The 12,735-nt window shown below is 45.7% G+C and overlaps 1 protein-coding gene across 1 annotated transcript in view; it reads right to left on the reverse strand.

The window, feature by feature from the left end:
• Window positions 1–2,106: 2,106 nt before the first annotated feature.
• The window catches only part of GTF2E1 (general transcription factor IIE subunit 1), a 54,626-nt gene continuing 43,997 nt past the window's right edge, over window positions 2,107–12,735 (reverse strand). The window contains exons 3-5 of the mRNA XM_082498523.1: window positions 12,266–12,467; window positions 7,193–7,440; window positions 2,107–3,867 (exon numbers count right to left, since the gene is read on the reverse strand). Of these exons, the coding sequence (XP_082354649.1) occupies window positions 3,437–3,867; window positions 7,193–7,440; window positions 12,266–12,467 (881 nt within the window). The 3' untranslated portion in view covers window positions 2,107–3,436. The remainder of the gene's footprint in view (window positions 3,868–7,192; window positions 7,441–12,265; window positions 12,468–12,735) is intronic.

Raw genomic sequence — 12,735 nt, forward strand, 5'->3', positions numbered from 1 at the left:
CCCAGGAAAGCATACTGGACAGCCCGCTGGATTGCCCTGCTGCTGCCATGTCCTTCCACCTGCTCATAACCTTTCCATTTCCATGAAGGCTTCATCTTGCATTTGATTTCTGAGACAATTTTCTCCCTCCTCTGATGAGGGCACGGTGGGAGACAGAGACCCAAGCACAGCTGGCTGCTTCCCCCCCGCCCCAGGTCCCATCAAACTTCTCCGCAGCACGCCCTGGCGCTGCAGGCATCGCCGAGGCAGGGCTCCTTAGATGTCCCAGGGAGGAGATGCTGTTTTTCTGCCCTTCCTCCAGGGGATCTTCAAATCCCTCGACTCTCACAGAGCAACAGTCTGTTTAATCTGAGTCTGTTTGAAGGAGGCAGCAACACAGGAAAAAAAGAGTTGGATGGAGGAAGCCAATGTTTGGGAGCGTAGTAGAGAAGATTAAAACATTCCCGTTTTCCAGGGTTGGTAGTGATCTTCCCCTCCATCAGCACCTTCACTGACCTGCTCTGTCCTGCTCTGTGCTGGGCCGGGGAGGACATCTGCTGCGGTTTACCTGACCGCAGCTGGGAGCTACCTGACCTCTGGGAGCTGGGACAGAAGCAGCCCTTGCCCAGCTGGGAGAGGCACCCAGTGTCTCTGACCTTTGCGGAGAGGAGTATGAGCAGCTTGAGAAACGTGTTTTTCCTTCCAGCCTGAGCTGCAGTGCCCTGGCCTCAAGTGCACTCATCAGATAAAACACACTTTAGGCTGAAAGCAGACACAGAAACTGGTTTGAATGGGGTTAGACAGAACATTCACCCAGGAAGGCTTCAGCGCTCGACCACGCTCATGGTGTTATTGGGTTAGCGTTAATGCAGCACATGTGGCCCAGCAGCCAGAGGATACGGCTGGGGCCTTCCTCAGAATTGATGGCTTTATCACTTGCATTAGCACCAACCTCCTGGCAGTGGCTGGCTTTGCTTGCAGCAGCGGCCGTTCTTCCTCTTCTGGCATGCACGCAGAGCCCTGCCTCAAGTCCAAAAAAACCCTAAAAAAAAAAAACACCTAAAAAAGGCACTATCGACTGTACTCGCACCTGTTCATTCAAGCACTGCTTGTCATGATAGGGCAGTAGCAACATACAGTTGTCGTTTGACAACAGCCCTAACCAGCTGGAACAGAGCAGAGCAGCCATCCTTTCCGAGAGCCAGAAGCTGTTAAAAAGGGCAGGAAACAATGACGGCATCTGCTCCTGTATCTTGCCCTCGCCAGGCCTCCTGAGGGCTGCATGTGGTGGATGAAAGGCGGAAGGCATGCCCTACAAACCACGGCACCGATTCCCTCATGTGCAGGACATGACTTGCTGAATGCCAAAAATTACATCCGCCATACAAACCACAATTAAATGTATTTATTAAGTAAAACCACTATTTATAGATTATTATGCTGGATATAGATGCAGTATCGGTGCTGTTATAGTAAAATCCAGTATTTCTTCACTTATGCTTTAATAAACCTACAGTTTGATTTTGCAGACTGAAAACTCAGTATAAACTACTGGTGAGTTACGAGCACTAGAAGTTGTATTGTGTTCAGGATTAGTTCTCAGTTTCTGTCTTTGGCTCCTTGCAAACCTACCTGCTTTCCTCCACTGATAACCTTGAATTCAACCAGACTAAATCTAGACAGAATTGGTACAGCACTTTGTTTCTGTTAGCCGATCGCTGAATCTGACTTATCAGCTCTGTGGCTTGATATCTAGAAGCTTGATACCAGATCTTGGAAGTCAGTCCACACAAGAGTACCATTTTAACTAGCAATACAATGTCTGTGAGACCTCTGCCATCAGCCTACGCTTCTCTTGAGGAAGGGGGAAAGGATGGAAGTGCTGATCAGAAAGGACCTCCTACAGCACCGGTGTAATGCAACATCCTTCCCGGAAGTGCAGAAGATTCCAGGAGGCATTCAAGGAAGCTCTGGTAAAGAGAAACAGCGTGCAGTGGGATTTCAAATAGTCCTTCCCACAAAGGAGAGCCTCAAGTTGTTTTTTTTTCTTGAATTGAGTAAATCAAAATGATAAGCAAACAACATTCCCAACTAGGCACATGACAAATTGGAAGATGACAAAGTGGAGAAGTTTCTGTTTATTTATTCCTCTTTAAAATGACTTAAAAGCAAATTTAAACACTATTTTAAAAAGATGGGGTTCAAAATATCAAGAAGCTGAAAATAAAACCACAAAGGAGGCATTACAAGGTTAGCAGAACATAGAAAGCATAGTTAGCATAAAACAGATTTACAGTCTCAGTGAACAACAAATTCATGCTGCCCATGGAAATTGAACAGTACATAATACTGTCCCTACCCTCTGGAACACAAAATTCTTTTATCATTTTATTTTATTGTAGTACTGGATAGGAAAACACAACAATTTTAAAAAACCAACATTTTCAATTGAAAGAGAAAAACATTAAAAATACAATATTGCTCTGTAGGCACTGATAAATGTTTTTCTATGGTAAAAGAGCGTGCCAAAGCAGAATTCAAAATTGCATAATTCCTATTAAAATGATACAGCCCTGGTGTGACTGCAAATAAAACCTAGCTATGCTATTTCTCTGGCACTGCCTGACTGCAGCCCTGCCCGCTATGAACCGTCTGCAACACTGGAGTTTGGACAGGGCTCGGCAGAAGCGACAGGCAGCAATATGGGAAAATGAAGGTATCTCCTGATAAGTCAGAGCACTCTGACAGCTCAGATCCACGGAGGGGTTTCATTACACTGACAAAGAGTGACTCTGTGTGCTTGCCAAGGCTTTTACTCTGCATTCTTCAAGTTACACCTGACCTTGAGGTGCTGAGACCTACTAAGGAGCGAACGGGAGCAAGAAAAAGTTGCTGCCCACAGGGTGGCTTAGAAATAGCCACTCCAGTGGCCAGTGACTGCTGGCAGGAGGTCAGCTACAAGCCCTGAGCAAGCTTGCCATCACCAGACGAGTGCTTCCCTCTTCTCTCCCCTCCCCTCACTGAGCACAAGCAGCTGTAAGGTTACTTCCACCCTCCTCTGCAGAGCACTCTGATCAGACCACGGAGCACTTATGTCCTGTGAGGTCAGGGGTGAGGACTTCACTAGGATCTGCAATAAAAATCAACTCAAAGCAATCGGGGGGAGGCAGCTGCTGGCGCTTTGGAGAACGTTAAAGCAGTGCCTGTGCAGGGCACCCTGAAGCAGATTTTTACCTTGCAAGCATCCTCTCTTCTGAGACTTGACCTCCCCTACCTGTTTTGGCACATGCAGCCTTCCTGCTCCCCCTCTCTGGTGGGCAAGATGCCTGAGATTAGCAGTCCCGAGCCCCAGTGTCCCTGCGCACTGGGGAGGAAAGATGCACTTTAGTCTTCTGTTTTACTAGGGAGTCTCTAGCTTAAAAAGTCACTTTTTAAAAAATGCCATGGTAGGAAACAGTTAATCAAACATATCCTCAAACATGCGTCGCCCCATGGCTATGTAAACCTCTTTTTCTTCCGGTGTCATCTGGGCCACCAGCTCAGGGCGCTGGCTCACTTGGCTGTACGAGTGCGGACGCCCAGCCACTGTGACAGTGGGGTCCTCTGCCACCACCTCAAACTCTTCATCCTCCTCCTCATCCTCTAGCCCGTACGTTGTGGTGGCCGTGGCGGGAGCGCGGGGAGGGGATTCCTCCTCCGACTCGCTCGTCTCGCTCTCGGAGTCGCTAGCGTTGGCACCGGAGAGAGGAGCAGCACCTCCAACAGTGACTGTTGAAGCAGAAGGTGTCTTCTTCTCGTGGATAAGCAGGGCGCGCATCACCTCCTCATTATCATCCAGAGCTGCCCGGCCCTCCTCACGCTCCTGGAAGGCATCCAGATCCCGGCCCCCTGAAAAGAGACACAAGGGAAAGATAGTTTCTTCACAGAGATCTGGGTGACAGCCCTGAAGGCTTTCTGGACCTGTATTAAATTACTGCCACTGAGCATGCTTGGCCAAGTCACATCCTTTCTCTACGCCAGCTCCTCCTCTCCCTTAAAAGACAGAGATAGTTATGTTTTTTCTCATCACAGCAGAGCAAATAGCGACATTTCCTAGGAACTGGGAGGCCTGGTGTCACTGTGGCTTGCAGCTAACAGACTCAGTCAGGAGCACCTCGCAAGAGAAGACAACAAACGCATGATGGGCAGGCACCTGGAAAAGACACTCCAGGGAGGTGCCCAACTCAGGCACCCCTCAGCTGGGCTGCTGCACTTTCCTCACTGCAGAACAGAAAGCAGTCCTTGGGACCTAAATCTGGGCTTCTAGATACTTAACTCTGCACTCAATGATGACTCACTTGTCAGAGATACGGATACCCAGACTTTGCACCTAATGATGGTACTTGTCAGATACAGCAAGTATCTCAGTGCTGTTTCACAGGTGAACAAGCACAGGCTGTTTCCTTTTTGCCCCTTTATTTCCAGATTGTACGACCACAACCTGGAGGACTTGCGGTGATGATGAAGACCACAGGGTGTTGCTAGTACAGACCACAAACACAGAACCAAAACCAGGCCTTTCCCTGTCGAGATCCCCATCCCTAAGGATTAAGACGGAGAAGCAGATGAATCCAGGCAAATAGGAAACATGCAGAAACTACGTGTTATATAACAATATTCAAAGTAGCTCTGCCTGGTAAGCTCAGAGGTGCACCTATCAGGCAGGAAGGGGAACAGCTCAGTACTGGAATATGGTGGTGGCGAGTGGGATCTATCTCATGAAGCAGGTGCAGGTCACAGCCTGCAGCCAGCCTGCGCAGCACAGCATGGAAGCCTGCGTTAAAACAGCTCCTGCTCTCCAAGCTGAAACGCAGCCCAGTCGGTCTCTCTGGCTCCCTACCTGGACCTCTTATTTGAAGGGGACTGCAGTTTCCCAGCTGACAGACACACGTCCTGAGCTCCCCTTTCAGTCAGCTTGGTGTACAATAGCCGGGAGAGTTTGACATGGCTTGGGTAGGCAGGGTGTCTGCAGTTCATGGATCCAAAAGGTAAAATTCTGTTGAAAAAGTGGCATTCTGCAGAAAACGTCTCCTAATCCTACTTTTTATGAGAAGACTGTGAGTCCACCCAGCACCAATAAACCTACAGGCAGTATGGGAATAAACAACCCCAGAACAAAAATTGAAATAGAGAGAACCTTCTGTTAAAAACAAGGCCTAAAAAGTAGGACAGACTCCCTGTGGCAAACATTCTCTCTTGTACCTAACAGCACAGCCTATGAGCTGGGGTGATGGTATTCTGCCTTCATACTTAAACGCCACTTGCCTGCTTCTCCAGGACCTGAACCCTCATGGTTTCAGCACCACATCCAGGCAGTTGGCACCCAAGCCTTTCCCCCAGGGTCAAAAACGCACTGGTTACTTTTTTCAACTTGAGATGAAAAAAATGCTGAGACACAGGTGCAATAAGGAAGTAAGTTCTGCATTTAGCACTAAAAGCCAGCGGAGTTTGTGGTCACTCCTTTCCTGTGGTAAAATAAAAGCCAGAAGAGTCACCCCTAATTTCATTGGTCTGATGTTTTTAAGTTGTAGCGATGGGTGATGGCTGCAACTACCGTTATTAATGTACTGGCAAAATTCTTGAAAGAAAGGAAGCACAAAAGCATTGTGTTGGCAGCCTTGTGCTCAGCTTGTTGCTTGTGACTGTAGAGCGTAAGAGGCTACTGGAGAGCATCTCTCTGAGATTATGGCAATGCTCATCACATTGAGAGCTGTGAAGTGACCACAGCCTGGGGTAGCTCCACAAAGCCTGACTTTGTGACTCAGCCGTGGGGCTGTCTCTTGCTTGCGAGAACTGTTCCTGCCAGATCCAAGCAGTGAATCTTTTCTGTCAACAGTCCAAAGCTTCCTTTCTCCCTGTTTATGGCATCCACGAGCTATAGAATTGTGTGGCAGCAGCAATTTCAGGCTATTTCCACAAGTCCCCTCTGGTCTCCAGTAGTGGTGGAGGTTTAGCAGTGATGCTACCATGCTGTAAAGAGATATACTCCCCCTCCATGTCCTTCAGTGGCATCTGAGGAACATTTATGCAGTGTACACCAAACGTCATCTCAAGCAGCCAATTCAAAACTACAGGTGAATTGAATGTCTAGCAGAAAAACGGGGTGAGAACTCACCATGGCTGGTGAGTAACAACCACATCTGCTACCGACTGCAGGAGGAGGTTGTTTCAATCACCTCACTTTATTTAATCTATTTGGAAAATGTCTTGGGATCTGTATGTTTGAAGGGTGTTACATCCAAACAAGATCATTACGTATCTTCTGACTATTACTTCACATCCATTTTCTTCACTTGTGCTATACCTACGTACTCCACTCCTCTCCTGAGCATCGCACTGGTGCCAGGGCGTCATCCTCACACATGCTCACACACTTTTGCCATCTTCTCTTCCCAGGGCATCAAAAGTTTCAGTCTGTAATCCTCAAATGACTTGGGAAATTGCATGTATTGATTCACTCTCGTAAAAATCATAAAAAGTCTCTATTTCCTGTTTTTAGTGTGTAAGCTGAAATAGTACACTTACCGAAGCAGAACGTTTCTACTACTAGTTACAAGATCTTGGCTATAGTCTACAGAGAACTTGACCTCAATGTGAATGAAAATAAAAGCAAAGATAACGAGAAACAAACAGAAAGCAATAAAGACTCACCTGCCATGGTAACAGACCTTCCTACTGTACCTCCAGAAGCTGTATTTCTGGCATATTCTTCACATAAAACACATTTTGAAACACAATTGGCAATAAGAAGACCAGGAGCACAAAAATACTGTTGGTAGATTTGGTAGGCTTTAGAATCACCGAATGTTAATAAATGCTATTTTTCAGCAGTGACCTATTAGGAAGGCAGCTTTCCAGATGAAACTGAAAGACCTTCATCCAAGAGTAATAAACTCTCAAGGTTGAAGACGTAACAGATAATTAACATTTTAGAAGCCCACAAACAATTTTGTGGGCAACTCAGCTTTACTGACCTAGATTTCAATCCTGGATCTAATAAATCTGGATATTTTATGTCTACCTACACACAGGTGCTTTGCACAGCAGAGGGGAGCAGACAAAATCTGGAGTGTTGAGAGCAGCAGCTGTACACACACAGGGGAACATATTTTTGACAGCACTTTAAGAGCGTCACTTAGGCAGAACGATACTTCTGCTTTGTGAATTTTCTTACCATCTTTGATTTCATCAGGGTCATAGGCCCCCTGCACTGTGCTCTCCCGTAGCCAAATTGGCCTCTCTCTGGCTGGCTTTCCTTCAGTTGCAGACCGGTTAAGATCCTCCTGGTCCTCCATGCTGATGACAACGTTCTGGGTATACAAGTCCTCATATGACGGTCCTTTTGTAGTCCATGCTTCCCGATGGTGTCCACCTGCAAGACCAGCTGCTGTCCCTGAACCAGTACCAGCTGCACGTTCCTTGCTACATAAAAGTCAAAGAGATAAAACCAGAACATTTAGAACAAGCCCTTTCTTGGCCAGCAATGCAACACTGAAACTAGGATTAGTTAGTTATCTTCCATGATCTGCACTGAGAACTTGCATTCTCATTTCTGACACACAGTGCCAGGAATTTCTACACCAGCTTGCTAGATTGGGAACTTGGGGGGGGGGGGTGTCTAATGGGAAACTCTACATGAGGCCATGTCAACTTCTACAACAGACACTGAAAAGAAGAGACAGCACTAAGGCTATTGATGCACTCATGTAAAAACATAAAAACCCAAAATCTCCTGAAACAAAGCCACAGCAGCAAAACATAGTTGAGCAGTAACCTGGTATTTGGAAAAGTCTTTTCTTGGCCTTCACACAGCAACCATATACTGCACAAAAAGAAGGACTTAAGTTTAAACAAGTCAGATGATAGGCCCAGAGACCCAGCATGCTCAGATCTGTGAACCATTATTAATCGCAGGACTCATGAAGGAGTTAACTCACCGTGAAAAGCAGTTCAAACCCTTGGTTGAATTGTGAGTGACAATGCCCGTGGTAAGTCACATCCCCTGTGTCACACAGGGGATCTGTACTACCCACAGCCTTGGGAGAACCGGGGAGTGCAGGCGAAGGAGAAGAAAGATGAGAGGGCACCTTCAAACCAGAGGGCTAGCTAGGGCTGGGCAAAGGGCATTGTGTGGTGATGGTGTGTGAGAGGAGGCAAGACAGAACTATCTTCATCGCAGAAAAGCTGGAGAAAGAAAGGCGACGACGGATGCGAAGGGTATGACAGTCAAAGCCTAGCCTTCCTTTGTTTTCTGAGAGAAGCTGCAGCCAGCACATTTTCCTCCAGGCTCCCTTCTAGCTCAGGAGACTGATGGAGAAAAGAAACATTCCTGCTTGGATCTGATGGAAAGAGGACATCGGGTGGAGTATTTCCTGCACAGTAATGGCAATGAGCCTAAAATACTCTCTCTGGTCTGTGCTGATACATATGCATTGATCAGGGAATGCAGCTGAATGGAAACTCACTGCTTTCCAGGTGGGGAAAGCCAAATGTGACCATTCCTCTACTTCAAAATCTTATTTTATCTTCTCAGAGAAACACATCCACTGCAGACTGCACCCACCCTCAGCCATATAATTTCAGTCATCTGACTGCCAGTGGTACCAAAGACTTTTCATGTGTAACTGACCTGCCTGGACTCCTCCTCTTGTCCAAAGCAAATCCATCAAGGATACTCACAGTGTCCCAGCTCTGTTGCCAGCTGAGCTGACAGAAGTTGTCAGTGAGCATGGCTCAGTCACTGCTATCTACCCATGACCTTCCCTCCAACCGAGAAGCTTAAAATGAGGTTGCAGTTGGAGGAGACCTGAGTTATATGCAATTTTTTTAATTCAGCAAGGACTGAACCACTGCTTGATGAGCTAATTCTGCTGGATTTTTAGAGGTAAACAGTGAGGGGAAAATATGCAGGTAGGTGATCATCTCTCTTCTCCACATAAAAAGTATTGGTGTGTTCAGCCGCAGCTCGGATTGATGGCTACGCACAGCCTCCCAGTAGTGAGCTTGCTGGGGTCTGTTAGCAAAATACTTCACAGCATCGGTTTTAGCATGTGTCCACACACTAATCGGTTCTCCCCTGCAGCCAGCCCCACTAGGAGAGCTTCACAGCAGCCTTGAATTTTGGGGCAGAAGACTCATGCGCATGTATTGCTTATATAACCTAAGGAACCACACAGAGACCTTCTTCCCAGCGTGTTATTTCAAGTGTTGGTACCTTTCAGCTCTCCAAGACAGGCGTGTGTTCTGTGAAAAGCACCACTCTGCTTCCCACACAATAGAAATCTCTAACTAGCGTTTCCCTGACGATTTTATGTAATCCACTTTCCTCACAAGATACACAATGCAGCTCTCCCTCAAGCTCTCCCTCCCCACGACTGCAGCGTGACAGCTAAATACTCGGCAGTGCCAGGAACTGCCTAATAATACTTTTGCACAGAGGTCCCCATAAGTGTGCCTGAAATGGACTTTTTCCCTACACGGTATCATTTAGCAGCAAAACACTTGCTCCATCACGTCAGGAACATTTCAAAAATGAAAGTAACAACTCTAAGAGACACCTACAGTGTGAATTACTTTAAGCCATCTACTAAAATGTCCCACAATTAGGTGGAACCATCTAGACACTTTCTGTCTACTTTCAGACCCTGGTGAGCTTCGCAAACGTGTCTCGGTTTACTTCCTTGTTTGTGGAACTGCATCTTGAGCAACACTGTTGGTAGGAGTCAGCAGCCCCTCAAGACTATGTGACCAGGGGAATACTCCTTACTGCCAGAAGAGATCCTACTGTTCAGCAGCCCTTTTCCACAGTACAGGATTAAACACCATGGATCAGGCACCAGCAAAAGGCCAGATGCGTGAGCTGCCTTACGGGCAGCACAGAGCAGCTGAAGGGAGTGCACTCTTAAATCTCTCTCTCTTAGATCCAAGATCTGCTTTCCCCCACCTAGGTCTAGACTTTGCATGGCTACCCTTCAACCAGAACTACTCAGACGGTGGCAGCTCACTGGCCCAGATGTGGCTACGTTTGCTCTGTTACCCATCAGTTGTTTTACCCTGATGGAAATTCCTTAATGAGCGGTCAGCTGCCTTTAAAGGTGACATAAATAATCCTCAACATAGCTGAGGTATGGCCCACAGAAACCACACTGTGCAATGGGGAAACAACTTGAAATTTTCATCTCAATCTTGCCCAGACTATTAAGAAAAGGTCTTGCATAATGGGGATAACTCCTTTTGTGCTGTGTTTGAAATAAAGCACTTTCTCCACTTAGCTGCCCTTAAGAGCTTCAACTTCATAGCAGACAACCCATGGTCCTTGATAGCATGACCACAGAAAATTAATACTGTGAAGATTTTTATTATATAAAATCATGCAATTTTGACATAAGAAAATGGAGTGATATTAAAATCCATCTGTTTTAGAGAACAACAGAGGAGGGCTTAGGTAAAGCAGGTTCATTTCAAAACCTGTGGGGCTAATTCATGCTCTGCCAAGACTGAGAAAATTAACAGCCTCCTAGAAAGATATACATGAAGATCTGCCCAGTTTCCCATGGCAGGTGAATGACAGCTATGCAATGTCAGTGTGGCCGCTTAGAGCTGGCTGTAACTCTTCTGAAAACACATTAAGTTGCCTGTGTCAGTGTAAAGAGACTTTGTGACCTTTTCTGTTTGTTTCAGAATCACCAAATGCCAGTTTTGTCAATGATTTCAGACACTCAAGACTCCATAAAAATGGAGGGAATAAATAACTCAGGGTTTGGCACTTAAAAAAAAAAAAATCTCACAGCAGTGCTTTCATGCAATTAGCTGTTTTGAATTAATAAGAGTTAATAAATAATTAAATCATTGTATGTGCTGAAGCAAACTGTATTCAAGTAAGCATTTAAAAAGCTGCCTATTTATTTTGTCATTCCTTGCACAGAGTAATTAATCATTTACAATGTTTTTTAAGTATTTACGAGTCAAGTAAGTGGGTGCTGCTATTTAATCACGGGACTGCACCAGGCTTTTGCTGTGACAATTTCCTGTGCACAGAAGAAGACAACTGAGAAATCACTCTCTTTTTGGCGGGGTTATCCCAGTTCTACTACTCAAACTACAGAAAAGGGTTTTTAAAGCAAACTCTAGTGATTCAGCTTGGGCAAAAAGGCTTCAAAGCCTCCCCATATCACCAAAGACATGTTAAGTGACCTTGGCAAAAATGTCTTCCCCTCTCTATATTGCTTCTGTTTTTCTATCAGAATGATGAGGAAAATTAGCTACCTTTTTGGCTAGAAAAAGACTATGAATAGAAAAGAACTTTTTATTATATTAATTAGAAACTGTCTAGCATGAATATATGAGGAACATTCTCTCTCAAGGTTAGCTTGAGAGAAAAAAACAGTATCCTGCTTGCTCTGACATTAACTAAAGCCAAGGACCCCAAGGCACTATGGGAATACTTCCTCTGGTGGTACATTTCTTCCCCCCCATGTGTTTAATTATTTTTTTTTAAACACAGAAAAGTGCATCACATTTCACCACAGCTGACAAAACTGACAGCTCCCCACATCTTTCTGCATTATTTAAACATCATCTGTTTTTGTACAGCTAGGAATGTTCTGAAAGAAAGTGTCATTTCCCATGGGTAGGAAGATTTTAAAGAGTTTTTGACTATAACATGGTCTCCTCCCGAAAAGAAGAGGTGTGTAACAAGTAGGAGAAAAACAGAAGAAAAAAATACCCTTATTAAAAGTAATGTCTTCAAACTAGAATGTTGTTATGTGTGGATTTGAAACGCAAATTGTAGAGTGCAGATAGCTTATTTTCAAAAGCTCGGTAGAAGCAAAAGGAATAGATGAAAGATAAGGGTTAGAGAGAAAGAAGACAGCGTAGATGGCACCTTCAGAGCTTGGCCAAATGGCTGCAGTTTGCATTTCTCACATACTGGGGTAAGGGCTCGGTGTACATACCAGCTGCAGCACAGCAAGCAGCAGGTAATTTGAGTACCCCACCCCACAGAAAACTACATGCAGGAGGCTGAGCAGAAGAGTCGTCATGTGCCTCGTTTAGCAAAAAATGGTTATGGCCCTTTGTCTCCTTATAAACCCCACATTCCTTGGGGAATCTGTCAGTCGCTTGCACAGTTGGTGCTGAACAAGTAAGTCCTCAAAGCAGCCAGAGGCTGCACGAGGTTTGGGAAAGCCTCACAGAGCAGACGAATGCACTACAAGGAAGCAGCGCAGTGAGAGAAGACTGTTCCCACCTCTGCTTCAGGGCAGGAATCTCTGTGGGTTCTGGCTCCAGGATTTCATAGGCTAAGTTAACATCTTCCGTCTCACGAAGCAGCGCATAGATGGGCTCAATCTGCTCATTAAATCTTGCCACGAGTGTCCTTGCATCCTTTTTAGGCATCGCCGACTCATCTTCTTCCACTTCAGTCTCACAGAAAGTACAGCGGAAAGTTCCTAAAACGAAAAAAGTTGCAAAGCATTGGAAGGAAAGCAACAGGCCCTGCTCTTTATACAGCCTTTTAAACAGCAGTACTTCGCTGTTTTCTTAGCTTGACGCTAAATAGCTTTTCTCTCCCTGACAATCCCTTCCCACACACAGTGTACCTAGTTATTATTTAAGCACAAAACAAAGCAAGCATTTTGATGCCATCCAGTGATACCCAGTTGGGTACAGTTTCTCGCTCTGAAAAGCCCAGATAGGCTGCGGTACCTCTATTGAGAC

This window comes from Vanellus vanellus (assembly GCF_965231255.1).
Source record: "Vanellus vanellus genome assembly, chromosome: 1".
Lineage (NCBI taxonomy): Eukaryota > Metazoa > Chordata > Aves > Charadriiformes > Charadriidae > Vanellus > Vanellus vanellus.